Genomic DNA, 17,219 nt, shown 5'->3' on the forward strand with positions numbered 1-17,219 from the left:
TACAGAAAACAACAACAACAACAAAAACTAATATATATATATATATATAAGTCCTAAACAGCTGGAAACCAAACTGCTATTTGATGACAGCTCAGCTGTCTGATGTGAAGACCTCTACAACCACAGTGTGACCTGCATCAGATCCTGGTCTGGACTGATCTGCTCTCCATGATTTCTCATGGATCATTTCTAATTGTGAGAATTAACTGATCTCTGATGCTGCAGGTATCAAACAAGCTCAGAGCCAATAGGTCAGAACAGCTGGAGAAAACACCTGAGCTCCATGTAACATCTTGTGGGGAATTTTTATTATGTTGTCTAAAAGATTTGAAATCACAGACCAAAGTGTGTGCAAATGTCATACTGGCATACTGCGTATTAAGCATTGTATTTAGCTGCTGCTGACCTCTGGAATGGATCAGTGCACAGAATAAGAACTTTGGATTTTGTCCATCGCCTGACACTGCTGCAGCGTTACTAAAGGGTGGCTTCATGGCTAATGTGGACAAGAGGAATGATTGAAGCAAACATGGCTCAATGAATTTACATTTGGGTATTGCAGGAAGACAGACAGTATCAGTTCTTTTAGAAACAGGAGGTCACACACACAAAGACTCCACTATAAGAATAAAGGGAAGGAAAATGGGTATGAATAGTAGGGATGGCAAGAATAAAAGTTATTTTGTAATGTCATTTGGCTATATGGTTTAAAATAGCTGTTATCTATTTTATTTCAGATTTTTTGATTGACTGGATACGAAGAACTGAGCTCTACAACAGTCAGTCATTATACTGTATCATCTGGTATTTATCTTTTTTAATACTAGCGGAGTTCATTTCTAATCGAGACCAACGCGCCACACCTGGTGGGGGCAGTATAGAGCAGGGCGCTGTTTATTGGCTCACAGATATGTGTACGTCATCAACCCGCGCCATCAGTTCGATAAACGCATGTTTGTTATTGGAAAACAGTAGAGAGCATAGAGCAGTGGCGACGTGGAACGGATCAGGACTTTGTCAGTACTGCTTCACGTCAGGACGACCACAGTCTGAGGATTTCGCCGATCGAACACTAAGACGCTGGTCCGGCTACAGCTGCTGTTCTGGGCTCTTCTCTCGCAGACTAAAGACAGCGGCTGGACTCAGCAGTGGGCTGCGGCCTCTTCAGGAATGTGTCAGGTGGATGAAGAATATCAGGAGGAGCTGGAGCGCGCGGACGGGCCCAGGTAAGCTGTCACATGTCAGGCTGGTTGGAGGTGATCTGGTCTCAGCAGCCGGTTCGGTTACGGTTGATCCGGACCTGCTCTGACGTGAGCAGCGATAGTATCGTCAGATCAGGACGGGTGCTCTCCAGCGGCCTCAAGGCATGATGGGAAACGTGTGACGCTCAGCTGATCTAACAGCTGATTTGTTGAGATGTTGACCAAAAATATGACGTTTCAGAGAAACTTTTCATTAGTTGATTTACAGAGATTTTGATCTTTATACATAAGTATTTTGAAGCTTTATTCTACATGTGTGGTTGACGTTTTTCAGACGGTGAGAATCAGTAAATACGGATGAATAAACTGCAGTAGTTCTAGTGTATTGTCACTGGGCTCATTGATTCTTTAAGTATTTAGTAACACAAACATTCTGCTAAAGACTGTGAGGATTTTTAAATGAACATGTACAGAAGTTTCAGCCCAACAGTCTGAATATCTGACAGATCATTGATAAAAGCTGCTGCCCTCTATACTATTACACCACACTATTGTATTGCCTTTTTATCAGTGGTTTGCCTTTATTACGTAGTTTGAGAGGAACAGGTTTGGTCTCATGATTTGTGTACAGTGCCAGACTGGTCTGATGCAGAGTTACAGGAGCATTCATGTAAAATGAATGAACAGAGATCACAGATTGCCTGTGCAGCATTTTCATGGCTACCCTGTTGTACTTAAAACTATAGCAGACTGTGTACAAACTGCAACATTATTCCACTTCTTCAAACCTTCTACAGACTGGGAGTCGTCTTGTCTACCAGTATTTTGGCATTCATCTTTCCATCTGTAAATGTCTCCCCAACAGCTTTTGCCATGATACAGACATGCATTTAAACACAACCTATAGGTCCAAAACTGACAAAGTTCTGGTGTTCACAGCTCATTTTATAGCCATGTTCATACAGTTACGCTGATGGGAGGTGCATTCACTTGTATACTAGTGACCACCGGTGCATTCACTTTTTTTGCACTGAGTTTATTGGTAGCGGCCTGTATTCTCAGTATTTTCTTTCAAAGGTATTTGTTGTTTGTTGAAACATTGTACTTGAAATACTTTAGAATAACTTTTTAAAAAATACAATTATTGAGAGATGATTTCATTTTGGATTACTAAACATTTATGTGATATCGCACAGGGCTGTGTTCATAATATATAAATAACCAATTGTAATATTTCGCCTCATTTGTTTAATTGGATTCTCTTTTTCTGCTTTTAAGTCTTGTGTGAAAATCTGATGATGTTTTAGGTCATATTTCTGCAGAAGTATTGAACATTCCAAAGGATTCACCAACTTTAAAACACCACTGTAGCTATTGTGACTCTCTAGTATACACCTAATATTTAAACCTTAATTAGTCAGTTTTTGTAGTGTAAATGAGAGCACATGAATATGTCAGTAAATGTGAATCCATGCACATGGGCCTTTAACATGTTTGCTGTTCTTCTGTTTATTAGTGTTTCTAAGAAATGTGTCAAATGCAAAGAGGCATCGGCAGCTGTGGTCATCAGAGCAGGAGACACATACTGCAGGTAAGACTCACCAACAGCGAGTTAGACAATGTTAAACCTTACAATGAGAGGTTATTTGTGGTGGCTTAGTACGCATAGTATTAGAGGCTGTGAAATAGCTGTCATTTTCACTAATCCCAATACTTTTATTGATTGCTGCTGAGCTGTTCCTAGCTTGACTCATCTACAGATCCTTAACAATCAAAGGACGTATGATAACTGAGCTGCTGGAATGTTTTCAGTGTGAAACATTTGGGTTGAGTTTGACTGACTGTAGATCAGAGTTACAGAAATGACAAAGAAGAAGTGACTGGAAATTCACAGTAAATGAAAGGGGTGAAAAGAGGCATATCTGATCAGACAACGGGGGGGTTCCTTTTTAACCTATCATTAAATACGTTTATTAAACGAAGGCACAGAGGGATAAAGTCCTGTCTCTAATAAAAGCTTTGTATTCTCTTCAGGTGAGAAAAGCGCCTTTATTAGATAACTCGCAGTGTAAACATTCATGTGCCCTGTCCATATATTAAAGCTATCCCATATCTGTTCTAATATTACAAGTGTTCACAATAGAAAAAGGTTCTACATGGGTCCATGCTAGAATCATGTGAGTTGTTACATGTGTTGTTAAATGTTTGCATGGTTTGAGGAAACGTAGTATGTTTACTGCCTTTGCCAAAATCATTTGTCTGTCTGTCTGTATCAGGAGCTGTTTCAAGGAGTATTTCATTCACAAGTTCAGAGCCATGCTGGGCAAAAACAGAGTTATTTTTCCTGGGGAGAAGGTAAGCTGTGGCTTTATCTGTCCAGTTCATACTCTGAATAATGACTGATGATCTCACCTAACACAACATGATCAAACTCATTTTATTCCACTTCATTTTCTGAGTGACGTCTACACACAGAATCATTTGCATGTACTGAAATGGTGTGATGTAAATATCCACAACAGCTCCATGACTGTGCGTGCCTCCTCTGGTTGTAGGTGCTGCTGGCTGTATCTGGGGGTCCTTCTTCCTGTTCAATGCTCAGTCAAGTCCAAGAGGTGTGCTTGTTTGTCTCTCAGTCCATCAGTCTCTTTGTTGAGTTCAGCTGTTTTGTTGTTGCAAACGTGATACCTAGCTTACTGTCAGGGGCACAACAATAAAAACCAACCATCACCTAAACAGAGTTTAAACAAAGGACCATGAAAAAACACATGCAAAACAGGGCTTCTCACTCCTACTAAACTGCTATGAGCTTATATTCACTTATCTAAGTGTTTTTAATTTAAAAAATTGAAATTCTACTTTCTCTCCTTAACTAAAATCATCATCTAAGCTGAGAAAGGGGAAGAAGATGTCTGCTTCAGTTTAAAAAGGCTACTAATCGCAGAACTCCACCTGTTTGAGCATCATTTCACACACAGGCTGAGGGGAGGCGACACAGAGCTGGCATATCAGATGACTGGGGTCATTACAGATGAGAGTTGTGTTAGCACTCATGCATGTGTGATGCTGACAGGGAGCAGGCCACTAAGACCACTAGGACCCAGTGAGAACCCACGCTGCACAAGCAAACATGTAGTGTACAGATATTAATAATTGATCAGTTTTTCTAATCAAACAAAGTCACAAACCTGATGGAGAGAAATTAGGCAGCCTGGCAAGTAAGGAAAAGAGTGAACTGCTGCAGCCATGAATCAGAATGAAGATGGTGCAGACGGGACGGGCAGACAGACAGCAGCTTATCAGAGTTTTAAAAAAGAGAACGGTATGAGCAGATTAAATTCAATGGACCGATGATTCTTGGTAATCCTTTTGGTAAACCTGATTTTCTAACCATACACCCTAAACAGTAGGATTTGTTGGGGTTTGTTCTCCTGACTGTGTCCTACCTGCAGCACTCCTGTGAAAACTTCATTCTTTTCCTGTTTTGTATCATAATCAGTCTAGATTGAAAAACAACATGCATACATTTTAAACAGTGAAAGAAGTTTAGCAATTAAAATAAAGAATACATTTTCTAACACCAAGAACCTGTGCAAAGTTCCAGTAAGCATTCCATTAGTGATGTTTTCATCATGATCTATTTTGCTTTTGCTTTCTGCCAGATATGGAGTGACTAAAAATACAAAAGCAATAAGATATAAGCATTATACATTAATGAAAAGTCAGCTAAAATAAGAATAGAATGTAAAAGTCATAAGTATTACTGGCAATGATTCTGAGGTAGTAAAGTAATATTACACATGATAATAAATTATTACACATGAAATTTCAATATGAAATTAAAATCTTTTCTTCCTCCCAGGGTTTAAGTCAGAAGGCTCACAAGAAGTTGAGATTCTCGCCTGGCATTGTTCACATTGATGGTAAATAAAATGACTCTTCAACAGAGTGTAATTATTTTTGTCTGGAGAACTTCGTCATTGTTGTGAAATGATCCTGACTAAAACTTCTTGTACGGTTGGGGTGTGTCTTTGATCCCAGAGGGTGGTGCTGTCGGTCAGTCTGCGGAGGAGAGACAGAGGAAGGTGTCAGAGTTGCAGGCGGTGTTCAAAGCTACCGGCTTCCCCTTCCTCATCCTGCCTCTTGAACAGGTCAGTGTAGATGCAGGAGGGGTCTACCAAAAGTAGCAGTCTGTTAGACCACTTTAATCTTTAAGTTCAGTAAATTCAGGTTGAAAAAGCCCCTTTTAAACTCGTGCCAAAATGTGACAGCAGTTTAGCATGCCAGTCTTATCTCTGGATAAATGCCTGTTTATGTTAAAGTCACAAGCAATCTGATAAAGCTGAACTGGTGACACTTCAAACAGTCTAGACTGAATGCGGAAACAGACAAAAAGATGACGATGCCAGACTATGTTTTTTAGACCAAGCTTATTAAATTTGTCCTCCAACCTCCTCTAAGGTTCTGGACCTTCCCAGTTCAGTTGTGGAGACGGCCCTGTCACCGTTAGAGCCACCGCCCAGCGCCTACAAAGCAGCTGTGGATCGCTTCAATCAGACCAGCAGCAGCGACTATCTGCCACCACAGGAGCGGGAGGAGAAGTCACTGCCTGATGTTCAGAAGTCCCACACACAGTTACTGCAGCAGCTAATGGGCTCTGCTAAGACACTGACAGCCAGAGAAGACCTGCTCAACACGTTAAGGTCAGACAGAGCGGGTAGCTCTCAGTCTACAGTCTACATTCTCACTTCTACAGCACCTTTCTTCCATCAGGCTTGATGTTATTTCTGTAATTTTAAGTTTAGCCAGATATGTTCATCTGGAATACTATATGTCCTTTATTGTTTTGTCATGCGTGATGAAACAATTGAAAATGAAACATTAGAGACATTTTAGGGCGGCTGTTGCTCAAGTGAGGAGAGGGCTGGTTCACTAACCACAAGGTTGCCGGTTCAGTTCTGTGCCCCTCAACATGTTGAAGTGTCCTCGGACAAGACCCTGAACACAAAGTTGTTCCTGATGGCGGCAGCATCTGGCATTGAAGCTCTGCAACCAGTGGTGTGTTACTGTGTGTGTGGACGGGTGGATGAGAAGCTAAGGTAGTGGAGCGCTATGTAAGAGCAGACCAATTCCATTCATTTGTCATTCATTTTGTTACATGCAGGCTTCAGGCAGCCCTAGTCGCCATTTTCTAAGTGGTGTGTTTTTCCACAGCAAACATTATCCACTGTTTCCTGAATTAAAACCAAATGATTGCAAGAGCTTGTATTTAAAAAGAGATAAATGGTGGGGATGCAGATAAAACTTAGCACAATGCCTCTAAAAAGTATTCACACCATCCATTCATTCCATCCACCCATTATCAATACAGCGCTTAATCCTCATTAGGGTCGCGGGAGCTGGGAGTCTATCCCAGTTGACTTAGGGCGAAGGCAGGGGACACCCTGGACAGGTAACCAGTCTATCACAGGGCTACACTTAGAGACAGACAACCAAGCACACTCACATTCACACCTACAGACAATTTAGAATCACCAATTAACCTCAACATGTTTTTGGACTGTGGGAGGAAAAACCCGGAGAGAGATCACGGGGAGAACATGCAAACTCCACACAGAAAGATCCCGGTGCTCCCACCGGGACACGAGCTGGCGACCTTCTAGCTGCGAGGCAACAGTGCTACCAACTGCGCCACCCTTGGAAGATTTCCACTGTAATTGCGTGAACACCCCCTTCAAATCCAGCCACAAATTCTCAGTTGAATTGAGGTCTGGAGTCTGACTGGGCTTCCAGAACATTCACCTTACTGTCTTTAAACCAGTTTTGCTTCAGGTTATTGTCTAGCGAAAACACAAACCTTCCAAGTCACAGTTCTCTTGCAAACTACATCAGGTTGACCTTCTGGCTGACCCTTAGCTTCGCTACATTCATTCTACCGTCAAACTTAACAAGCCTTCCAGGGCTGCTGCAGAGAAGGATCATGACGCTGCCACCACCATGCTTCACAGAGGGCATGGTGGTAACCTTGTGATTAGGAGACAACCTGCTTTATCACCTGAGCCGCAGCCACACATAGGTGTCTCGGTGGCCTCCCTCATTAGTCTCTTTCTTGCACAGTCACACAGTTTTTGAGAACAACCTGCTCTTGGCAGATTTATGCATGTGCCATATTCCTCCCATTTCTTATTGATGGATTTAACTGGACTCCAAGGGTTATTTAATGACTTGGAAATTTTCTTTTATCCATCTCCTGACTTGTGCTTTTGAAGAACCTTCTCACAGAGTCCTTGAAGTGTTCTTTTGTCTTCATAATGTAGCGATAGCCAGAAGTACTGATTCACTAATGACTGGACCTTTCAGAAAGGTGTCTTTATACTACCATCCCTTGAGACACATTCACTGACCTCAGATGGTCTCATTTCCACTTCTTGTGTGACTTCTAGCTCCAGTAGAATGATCTTTGTTGAATTCAGTGAATGACTGTAGAGGGGATGAATAGTTATGCAATCACATATTTTACATAGATAGATAGATAGATAGATAGATAGATAGATAGATAGATAGAACTTTATTAATTCCTTTGGTAGGTTACCTCAGGGAAATTGTCTGGTATATATATACATATATAATTTTACTTCTTGTGTGTTTTATTCCTTATTCTTATTTATCTTATTGTTATTGTTTCGGTGTGGAACAGGTACACAACTTATTTGACTGCGCGTTATACCATGTATAACTGTGTTTGTGACCAATAAAAGACCTTGAATCCTTGAATGTTAGATTTGCAGTCTCTCAAACCATTCTGACCCACTGTGTTGTCCTCACAGGCAGCATCTGCTGGTCCACACAGCTCGCACTGAAGGCTACAGTAAACTGATGCTGGGAGACAACTGCACCAGACTGGCTATTAAGCTGCTCACCAGTATATCGCTGGGCAGAGGAGCACAGCTGGCTCAGGACACGGTGAGTGTGTGTCTGTTAGGAGAAGGAAATAAGAGAAGCACAAATCTGCATAGGGAAGACAGGGAAAAAAAAATAAATTCTTATATAAATCCAGAATGTCTCCTCTTTTGATCTGGTGATAAAAACAGTTTGAAGAAAGGCAAATCAGAATTAAATAAATAATGTTAATTTATTTGTGTGTTTGTGTTTACAGGGGTTCTCTGATTCTAGATATGGTAACATAATATCAGTGAGGCCAATGAGGGACTACTCCGCTAAAGAAATAGCTTTCTACAACCATATGTTCAACGTGCCCGCTGTTGTCGTTGCAAGTCTGGACACTAAGGTAAGATCAGCTAGCAGCAGAATAAACCAGACAATGGTGTAACAACAGAATATAGACCCCAGATCGTCTTAATATTAGAAAAGGAAAAATATTTGTTTATGACCTTCTTATATTAAAGCCTATTAGGTAACATTTTAGAGCAACAACAATAATAATAATACATTTTACTTATAAAGCGCTTTTCCAAACGCTGAAAGATGCTGAAATAAACCATATCAACTGTTGTGTATATATGACTGGTATATCGTCATAATGAAACCACTACATATACCATAAGAGTATCAGGGACTTCTTTTTGAAGCTCTAAGTTCGTTGTTCTGGCACCAACTGGAGCCAAAGAAACCAAAATTTTAACTTCTCATGTAAATTAGATTGTGTCAATCAAGGTAGCACATCCCACAGTTTTCTTGAAAGGTTCACCTCTTGATGCTTGTCTCATGAAGCAAAATTCAAGTCAGACTCTATATGAGGTTGTAATAAACATTCACTACTTACCCTTGATTTTAGAGTGGATGCTGACTGAACTGCCAGTTTTTAGCATCTTTCCAGCAAAAGTCCAGCAGGTGCCTTTCAGACACCAAATATAGAACATCGCTGGATCCATCCGTCTGTCAGAGTGATAGCTTTTGTCATTTAGACACAGGTGTTTCATGTTTCAGGCATGACGTCAGATCTACACAAAAAGTCTATGAAAGTGGATGAAAAAGTAAGAAGATGTTATAATTGCAAGGAAGAAGACCGTTATCTGTTTCTCACTTGTTGCATCACTGATTAATTTGGAACCTGTTGTACCTGAGCGTTTTCATTGGATATGCATTTACTTATTCACACAGTTGACATGAGAGGAAAATGAAACGATGAGGATGAGGAGAAGAATGTATTCAGTGTTTCAGTACTACATGTGGTACTACACTGATTTTATTTTCTCTGTGCTAAAAAGATTATAATTGAGATAATTATTACAGTGAACTTAGAAGTCTGAAACTGTCCAACATTTGTATTGTACCTTGTTCCACAGCAGTCTGATCTCATTCACTTCAGCCTTCTAACTTGTAACATCTGAAGTAATACAGAAATGTTTCAGGTCACAATTAGTAACACTGCAGTTGTGACTTCTAGCAGAAGTGATCAGTGGAATTAGTTTAAACATGAGACTAACATGTTTAATTGTGTAAAAGGTTGCATGTCTTTTGACTGCCTAACCTCAGAGTCGAGCCCTTGATCTTGCTGCTTCACATTTCTCCTCACTTAGATACTTTAAAACTTAGCAAGGTCAAGGCCAAGGTTTACTTCATTGTCTCCCGTGGGAGATATTTCTTTTAGACAAGAGCAAAAGTAAGCTGCATGGCAACACATAAAACAGAACACATACTTCTAAAAACACACAAGATACATGAACGTCACTGTGAGCTAGAAAGGAACGTTGTCGTTTATGGCACCAGAAGGCACTGCTGGTTTAATAAAACCTTATGAGTTTGTGAATATGCCCCTGTCAATGCATGCATCCCCAGACTGTTGTGTACAGTGTGTGACTGTCTGTCCACAGACATCTGAAAAGGCCAGTATCCAACGTCTGACAGAGAGCTTTGTCACCAAGCTGCAGACAGACTTCCCCTCTACCGTCAGCACCATCTACAGGTCAGTGGGTAACCACAAACATGTACATAAGCATGTGTAGTGCACACTGCACCAAGGACTGGACATCCATCCATCCATTTTCTATACACCGCTTAATCCTCATTAGGGTCGCGGGGGGGCTGGAGCCTATCCCAGCCGACTTAGGGCGAAGGCAGAGGACACCCTGGACAGGTCACCAGTCTGTCACAGGGCTACACTTGTCACACCTACGGACAATTTAGAAAGGACTGGACATATAATCCGTAATTAATGGATGCTGGACATCCTGGAAACAAAACATTTGGGACAGCTTGTTTTTTTCTAACTATGAGCAAAATGTAGTTGACCTAGTCTTTTTTTAGACACATCAACCTGTTCTGGAAGCTCACTATAAGTTTTTTAAGCCTGCTTATGTGTCGTGTAGGACCAGTGAGAAGCTGCAGACAGCATGTAGGAGCTCGTCCAGCGCCGACCACAGTGACAGATGTCTGCTGTGCGTGTGCACCCTGGATACTGCTGTTGGTGAGTGTGGCAAGCAGCTAATGGCTATCATAATGAAAGTACAAGAAGTGTTCGAGGAAGCATACACCGATAAGCCAACAGATTCTGACCACTCAAAGATGAGGCAGGTAACGATATATATCAACAACATACAGCGCCATCCATAATTATTGGCGCCCCTGGTTAAGATGTGTTCTTTAGCTTCTGGTAAATTCAGTTTTTTCTAAATAATATAGGACCACAATGAAAAAAAGAGGAAAATCCAACCTTTAATTCAAGTGCATTTATTCAGTGTGAAAAAAATCCCACATTAAAAAATAATTCTTTTACATCAAATCATGTGTGCCACAGTTATTAGCACCCTTGATGTTAATACTTTGTACATCCCCCTTTTGCCAACAGTTCATTTGAGTTGAGCTGAAGGTTACATTTTTCTACAGTTTTCAGTATGAGAGTATGCTTCTGCAATATTCTAGTTGGGATGTGATCTAACAGACATGTTGCTGGTTTAGAAGAATTTCTTATCGACGTGAGCTCTGAGAGATTTACAGCAGAGAAGCAGTCTAAGTATAAATCTGGTCCTATGGATGCATCCAGAGCTGCTGCACCTAAAGACATGTTCATAATTTTTTGTCTAGTATTCAAAACTTTATCAGTGAAGAACGTCATAAAATCTTCACTACTGTGGGCTAAAAGAACACACGGCTCCACTGAGCGGTGACTCTTTGTCAGCCTGCTGCAGTGCTGAAAAGAATCCTGGGGTTGTTCTTGTTGAGTAATAAGCAGTTCATGTCCTGTGGATCGCTTTTCTATAGACAAGGAAACTATCTTTCCTGGATAGAGGAAATTCTTTATCTTCAAACCACTGGACCTTTCTTCTTGAAACTTAACAGTTTACAAATCAGGTTTTCCCCTTTTCCTGTGAGCGTCCTCTGGTTAGCTGGAGCAGATAGGAGTATCTTTACCCCATTTCAATGAAGTTTGTTCTTCTTTCTGCTTCCTTCTTCCCTCCCTGCTGCCTTTTCTCCTTTTTTCAGAGAAGGCCTCAGCCTTTCAGGCCACACTGATCTCAGAGCAGCTCTCCCAGACTAAATCTCTTGGATGTAGGAATCCAGGACAAAGCCCAGGTACATTATACTATCATTGAACACATATCACCTCTACTCATGCTGTCAATATTTCTTATAGCCTTTATCTCAATGTTATGGTGTTTTTTTGTTGTTTTTTTTTTTTGTTATTTTTTAAAACTTTTTAGAGCCCTATGTCAAATGAGAAAGTTCAGAAGCGTGAACAAAAATAGCATTAAAGCTTCTTTTAAGACATACACTTTCAGTTGATAATTTCTTTGGTTAAAGGTCCAGTGAAGCCTGAATCAGCTGCTTCAACTGGACAGTGCTGTTCTTCTGCAGGAGGCGAGGATTGTGGAAGAGCAACAAGTGGTGGAGGCTGCTGTTCTTTGACTACGTAAGTGTTGGTTTATTCACAGGGTTTATTTCTCCTAATTTTGGCAGTTAGTTATCCGATATTGTCATCTAATCAGGAACTATCAGTGGCGCTTAACATGTAAAGTGATGTCAACAAACAAATTCCAAAGATATTATTCTGAATAGGACTGAGGATTTTTGGCCTCCTTTTAAGTGTGTATCAAATAATTAACTTAATTCCCTTTATTTATTAAATATAAAATGGTAAACTGTGCAGAGGCCATGAAATGGTGACATGTGAGGCAGAGGTCCTGAGTAGACAGTTAGTTCCAGTACTCCAGTCTACATTGACCATCTGAAGCCCTGGTCACTCACTCACTGTTGGTAGCCTGGGTTATGCTTCAGGTGCCTGTTGTAGATTAGGCTCCGGGGTTCTCTGGGCTACATGCCAACATGCCGAGGTTTTGTAACTATAATGCTGACCATGTTCAGTATCTTAACGTGATCAGTTAGAACACTACACAAGGCACAGCTGTGGCTGGTGGCAGTGCTCTGTTAGTGCCCACTCTCTTCCTGTCATTTCTGGTATTTCTGGGATGTGGCTGTAAACAAATCTGATTAGCAAGTCCTGTCATATTACTGAAGAAATCCTACTATGTGTTGTGTCATCATCTTCATAGTAGTGCAGAGTTGTGTAAGTAGGGAGATGAGTCTAAATGTTCTGTTATCGTTACATTCCAGGGAGACGACTGATCTGAAGAGTCTGTTGTGTTACAGCTGTCAGCTGACCATCAGAGACATGGTGAGTAAGAACAGCTGCACATCAACATGCTGAGTGGATGTTATAAAAAAAAAAAAAACTACTTTTGTGATGGAAAGGTTTAGTTCAAGAACCTCGACACTCATACGTAGTTAAAGGATGAGGACTAGACAGAAGAGTCGTTCAGCCGTGTCTTTTGACTTTTAAAATATTTGTAGTTACAGGATCTCTAGACCTCATATCTGGTGCTTGTAAATGAAATAATGAGGGAATAACACACACCTGGCCATGGAACAGCTGAGCAGCCAATTGTCCAATTACTTTTGGTCCCTTATAAAGGTGTAGGGCACATATAAAATATGTTGTAATTCCTACACCGATCACCTGATTTGGATGTAAATACCCTCAAATTAAAGGTGAGAATCTGCACTTAAAGCACATCTTGATTGTTTCGTTTCATATCCATTGTAGTGGTGTACAGAGCCAAAATGTAGTAAATTGTGTCAATGTCCAAATATTTGGGGACCTGGTTGTAAATAAATGTTAACGCTACAAAGAAATAACTGTAACTAAAACTGACTTACACAAGCAAAACTTACAATGTGAGATCAGCAGAGGTCTCCAGTCACACAGGTGGTGTGCAGAGTGAGCTGGGCCTGACCCGGGCCTCCAGTTCAGATGGAGCCTCTTTGGTCTCGGTTACGTCATGTCCACCTACAACTGCCCAGACTAGAGCTTTTCAATGTGTCATGACTTGCAAATTGAATCTAAACATTGTATTTCTTGGTAGCTGTATAATCAAAATGTAAACAAATCTCAATCTTCAAATGGATATTTTCACCTGTTTTCTGTTTTCTTGTAGTCATCAGTGGACCATCTCCCTCTGTACATCTTGTCAGAGGCTCAGAGGAGACAAAGGAGGTGAGCAGAATATTTGATTGACTTTAAAGATCAGTTTTCATTTTTGTTTTGTTTGAGTCCATGAACTTTACATTACTATTGTTATCAGTTTATAAAGCACGCAGTAGTGATTTTCTCATATTTCACATTGACTGTGTATGCCAAACAACTGTTGTATTAAAACTACCAAATGTAGTATTTTGTTCAAATTATCCATCATATCATTGTCACTTTTTCATTGGCCTCTGATGCCTACTTAACCACCTAATGGGTATTTTTCTGACATTTTTTACAGACTGTTTGAAATGGTTGATTAAACGTTCATATTTCACCAGGATTTGTCAAAATTATCGTCTAGTTTTTCATCTAAATTTTCTTCTAATGTGCAAATAACAGAGCATTGTCATTTTGTAGCCTACAAGAAAATGCTGTAACAAGGGAGAGCAATAAGAATGATAAAATGATGGTCCAGTCAGGAATCGTATCAACATTAATCTTGCTAATCTGCATCCTACGCTACTTTTCTAAGCAGCTGATGCAAAGAAGAAACTAATCCCACAGATTTACAGTTGCATCTCAGCTATTAGAATATCATGAAAATGTTTGTTTTGTTTTTTACATAATTTCATTCAAAAAGGCAATCTTGTATATTTTGTACATACATTACATTAAATATTTCAAGCCTTTTTTTGTTGTCTTTTGATAACTATGCTACAGTATCTCAAATCATTAGAACATTTCCTAAGATCAATTAGAAAAAGGATTTACAACACAGAAGTGTCCTACTTCTACGAAGTATATTCATTTATACCCTCAATGCTTGGTTGGAGCTCCTTTACCACAAATTACTGCATCAACGCACCCTGACAATACCTCATATGTGGTTCTAGGGGGTTCAGGTCAGGTGAGTCAGCCGCCAATCAAGCACAGCAGTATCCTGGTCAGCAAACCATTAGGTAGTAGTTTTGGCTCTGTGGCTCCCACATTTGTCTCCCAGTGCTTGTGGTTGTGTGTAATGCTTATTACAGCAGTAAGCGCAATTGGTGAGTTTACATCATGGATATACCTGTTCCTGTTATGATGTTCTGGAAGCTTCTTACTGGAAACAGTCTGTAGAGCTCCATATTTACGGCATTTTATGTGGAACATCAAATGCTTTGAAATGTAGTTTTTCAAAGCATCGCCTCCCCCGTATAATATGACAAATTATCTAAATAACTGAACACACTGATGTTGTAGCTGTATTTTAGAAGGTTGAAAACAGACAGGATGAAAGAGGTCTTAGACCAGGTATCACCCACTTGAAAGCAATGTTGAAATCCCATTTGGTGCTCACTGGGAGCTTCCATCTTGCAGCTTGTAGTCCACTTTATTAAATGACAGTTGATTCAAAAACCTTAACTTAAACCTGAATCTGGACATGAAGTATTTGAGCCACAGAAACTCAAATGCTAGACAACAGAAATGTGACTGGACTGACTTGTGTTGTCTTCTGTAGGGCTCAGATGAGAGACGAGATCAGTGAGTTCCTGCTGGATGATGGTGACGAAGGCATTTACAGGGAGGTTTGACCAAACAGAAGTCAAGGTGAATATCCACTCTGAAACTTACAACTATACTATTTCAACCCACAGGAAGTGGAGGGCCTTAGTATGTAAATACTTCAACAAATATATTTTGGCAGAAAGTTTGTGCAAAACCAACCATCCATTATATCCTGTTATCCTGTGTAGGGTTGCAGGCTGAGGTGGAGCGCAACGTGGAAAACCACAGGACATCCCAGGGCCAAACACGTGTTCAACCTGAAACAGCAGCCCTGTATTCTAACACCACAAGGACCTCTGTTAGGTTGTGAGTGATTTATCAGTGAGGCATGAAATAAATAAAGTTGTATTGTCCCCAAAGAAAACATTAGTTTGTACAGTGTGCTTTATAAATGACTCCAGAAGAAAAGCTGGATTGTGCCAGACCCCCAAGCGTCTGCAGCTTTCACAGGTGCCTCACTTGACAGACACTGTAGCAGCTACTGGTAAGCCTTCACACACATAGGCACTAAAATATCATTTTATTTCATCGTTTGCAATAGTTACATTCAGTAGGACATTTCAGAAACAAGTTAGACTAACTAGCTTGACTTTCATTCATTTTTTTTATTTTTGTCACTTTAGAATGCAGAGGCTGGTTAAAGTGGATGTTTGAAGTCTAAAGAATGACTCATTCTACTACTTTACGATCAGCAGAACCTAGTGCCCCAGATGTTTTGTACTTGTTATTACTGTTCTAATATTTTTTAAAGTTTCTATTAAAAGCTGCTGTCAAGTCACACAAATGTCTGTCATTTTATGTCTTTATGAATGTTCATTGTTGTCTTTGTATTGTTTGTCTATTGCACCTGCTGTCTTGCTATCCACACTCTCACCCAACCAGTCAAGGCAGATTTACTTCACTTTACTGTGTCAGGTGCTATGAGATGACATATGTTGTGAATTAAAGCTGTGTAAATAACATTTAATGTATACAGTCAAATTTTACTATATCCTTAGGTGTTTGAACCGGCTACTTCATTTTCAAAACCACTGAAGCTGTTCAGAGAATTAATGAATTGTTTCAGGATTAGAGCTCGATTCAACCTCAGTAGTCCCTGGCTGACAGGGCATGTCCATGCATTGCTTTTATATTTGAAAAAAAATACAATACAATACAAACAATTTCTTCCAGCCCATGCAGCACCAACAGCAGGCTTACATGTTTTTTGTGTGAAACATCTCAAATGAATGGATTGTTATGGTTGATTCATTCATCTTCCCCTTAAAATGAAGTGGATCACAGCTACACACATGGACAAAATTGTTGGTACCCCTCTGTTAATGAAAGAAAAACCCACAATGGTCACAGAAATAACTTGAATCTGACAGAAGTAATAAGAAATAAAAATTCTTTGAAAGTTAACCGATGAAAATCAGACATTGCTTTTGAACCGTGGTTTAACAGAATTATTTTACAAAATAAACTCATGAAACAGGCCTGGACAAAAATGGTGGTTCCCTTAACTTAATATTTTGTTCCACAACCTTTTGAGGCAATCACTGTAATCAAATGATTTCTGTAACTGTCAATGAGTCTTCTGTACCTCTCAGCAGGTATTTTGGCCCACTCCTCATGAAAAGACTGCTCCAGTTGTCTCAGGTTTGAAGGGTGCCTTCTCCAGACGGCATGTTTCGGCATGTGTTTGACCGTGGAGTTCACCTTTAATGTCTTTAGAGGTTGTTCTGGGCTCTTTTGTTACCATTCGTATTATCCATCTCTTCGATTTGTCATCAGTTTTCCTCCTGCGGCCACGTCCAGGGAGGTTGGCTACAGTCCCATGGATCTTAAATTTGTGAATAATATGTGCAACTGTAGTCACAGGAACATCAAGCTGCTTGGAGATGGTCTTAGAGCCTTTACCTTTAACATGCTTGTCTATAGTTTTCTTTCTAATCTCCTGAGACAACTCTCTCCTTGGCTTTTTGTCCAGGCCTGTTTCA

At 40.2% G+C, this 17,219-nt stretch overlaps 1 protein-coding gene across 2 annotated transcripts; it reads left to right on the forward strand.

Moving 5' to 3' along the window:
- Window positions 1–654: 654 nt before the first annotated feature.
- ctu2 (cytosolic thiouridylase subunit 2 homolog (S. pombe)) lies at window positions 655–16,017 on the forward strand. Of its 2 annotated transcripts, none has more exons than XM_008295184.1 (17): window positions 655–1,226; window positions 2,719–2,793; window positions 3,479–3,557; window positions 3,758–3,817; window positions 5,065–5,125; window positions 5,244–5,353; window positions 5,664–5,905; window positions 8,030–8,165; window positions 8,359–8,490; window positions 10,037–10,128; window positions 10,532–10,629; window positions 11,646–11,735; window positions 12,018–12,072; window positions 12,774–12,834; window positions 13,655–13,713; window positions 15,191–15,279; window positions 15,426–16,017. In XM_008295184.1, exons 1-16 carry the CDS (start codon window positions 1,171–1,173, stop codon window positions 15,261–15,263), a joined length of 1,479 nt encoding a protein of 492 aa, XP_008293406.1. In that variant the 5' UTR covers window positions 655–1,170; the 3' UTR covers window positions 15,264–15,279; window positions 15,426–16,017. The 2 variants fall into 2 exon arrangements, with proteins under 2 accessions (XP_008293406.1, XP_008293405.1); XM_008295183.1 differs by having other exon boundaries at window positions 659–1,226; window positions 11,964–12,072.
- Window positions 16,018–17,219: the final 1,202 nt, after the last annotated feature.

The sequence above is a fragment of the Stegastes partitus genome, unplaced genomic scaffold (genome assembly GCF_000690725.1).
Source record: "Stegastes partitus isolate 25-593 unplaced genomic scaffold, Stegastes_partitus-1.0.2 Scaffold1029, whole genome shotgun sequence".
In the NCBI taxonomy this organism is placed as follows: Eukaryota; Metazoa; Chordata; class Actinopteri; family Pomacentridae; genus Stegastes; species Stegastes partitus.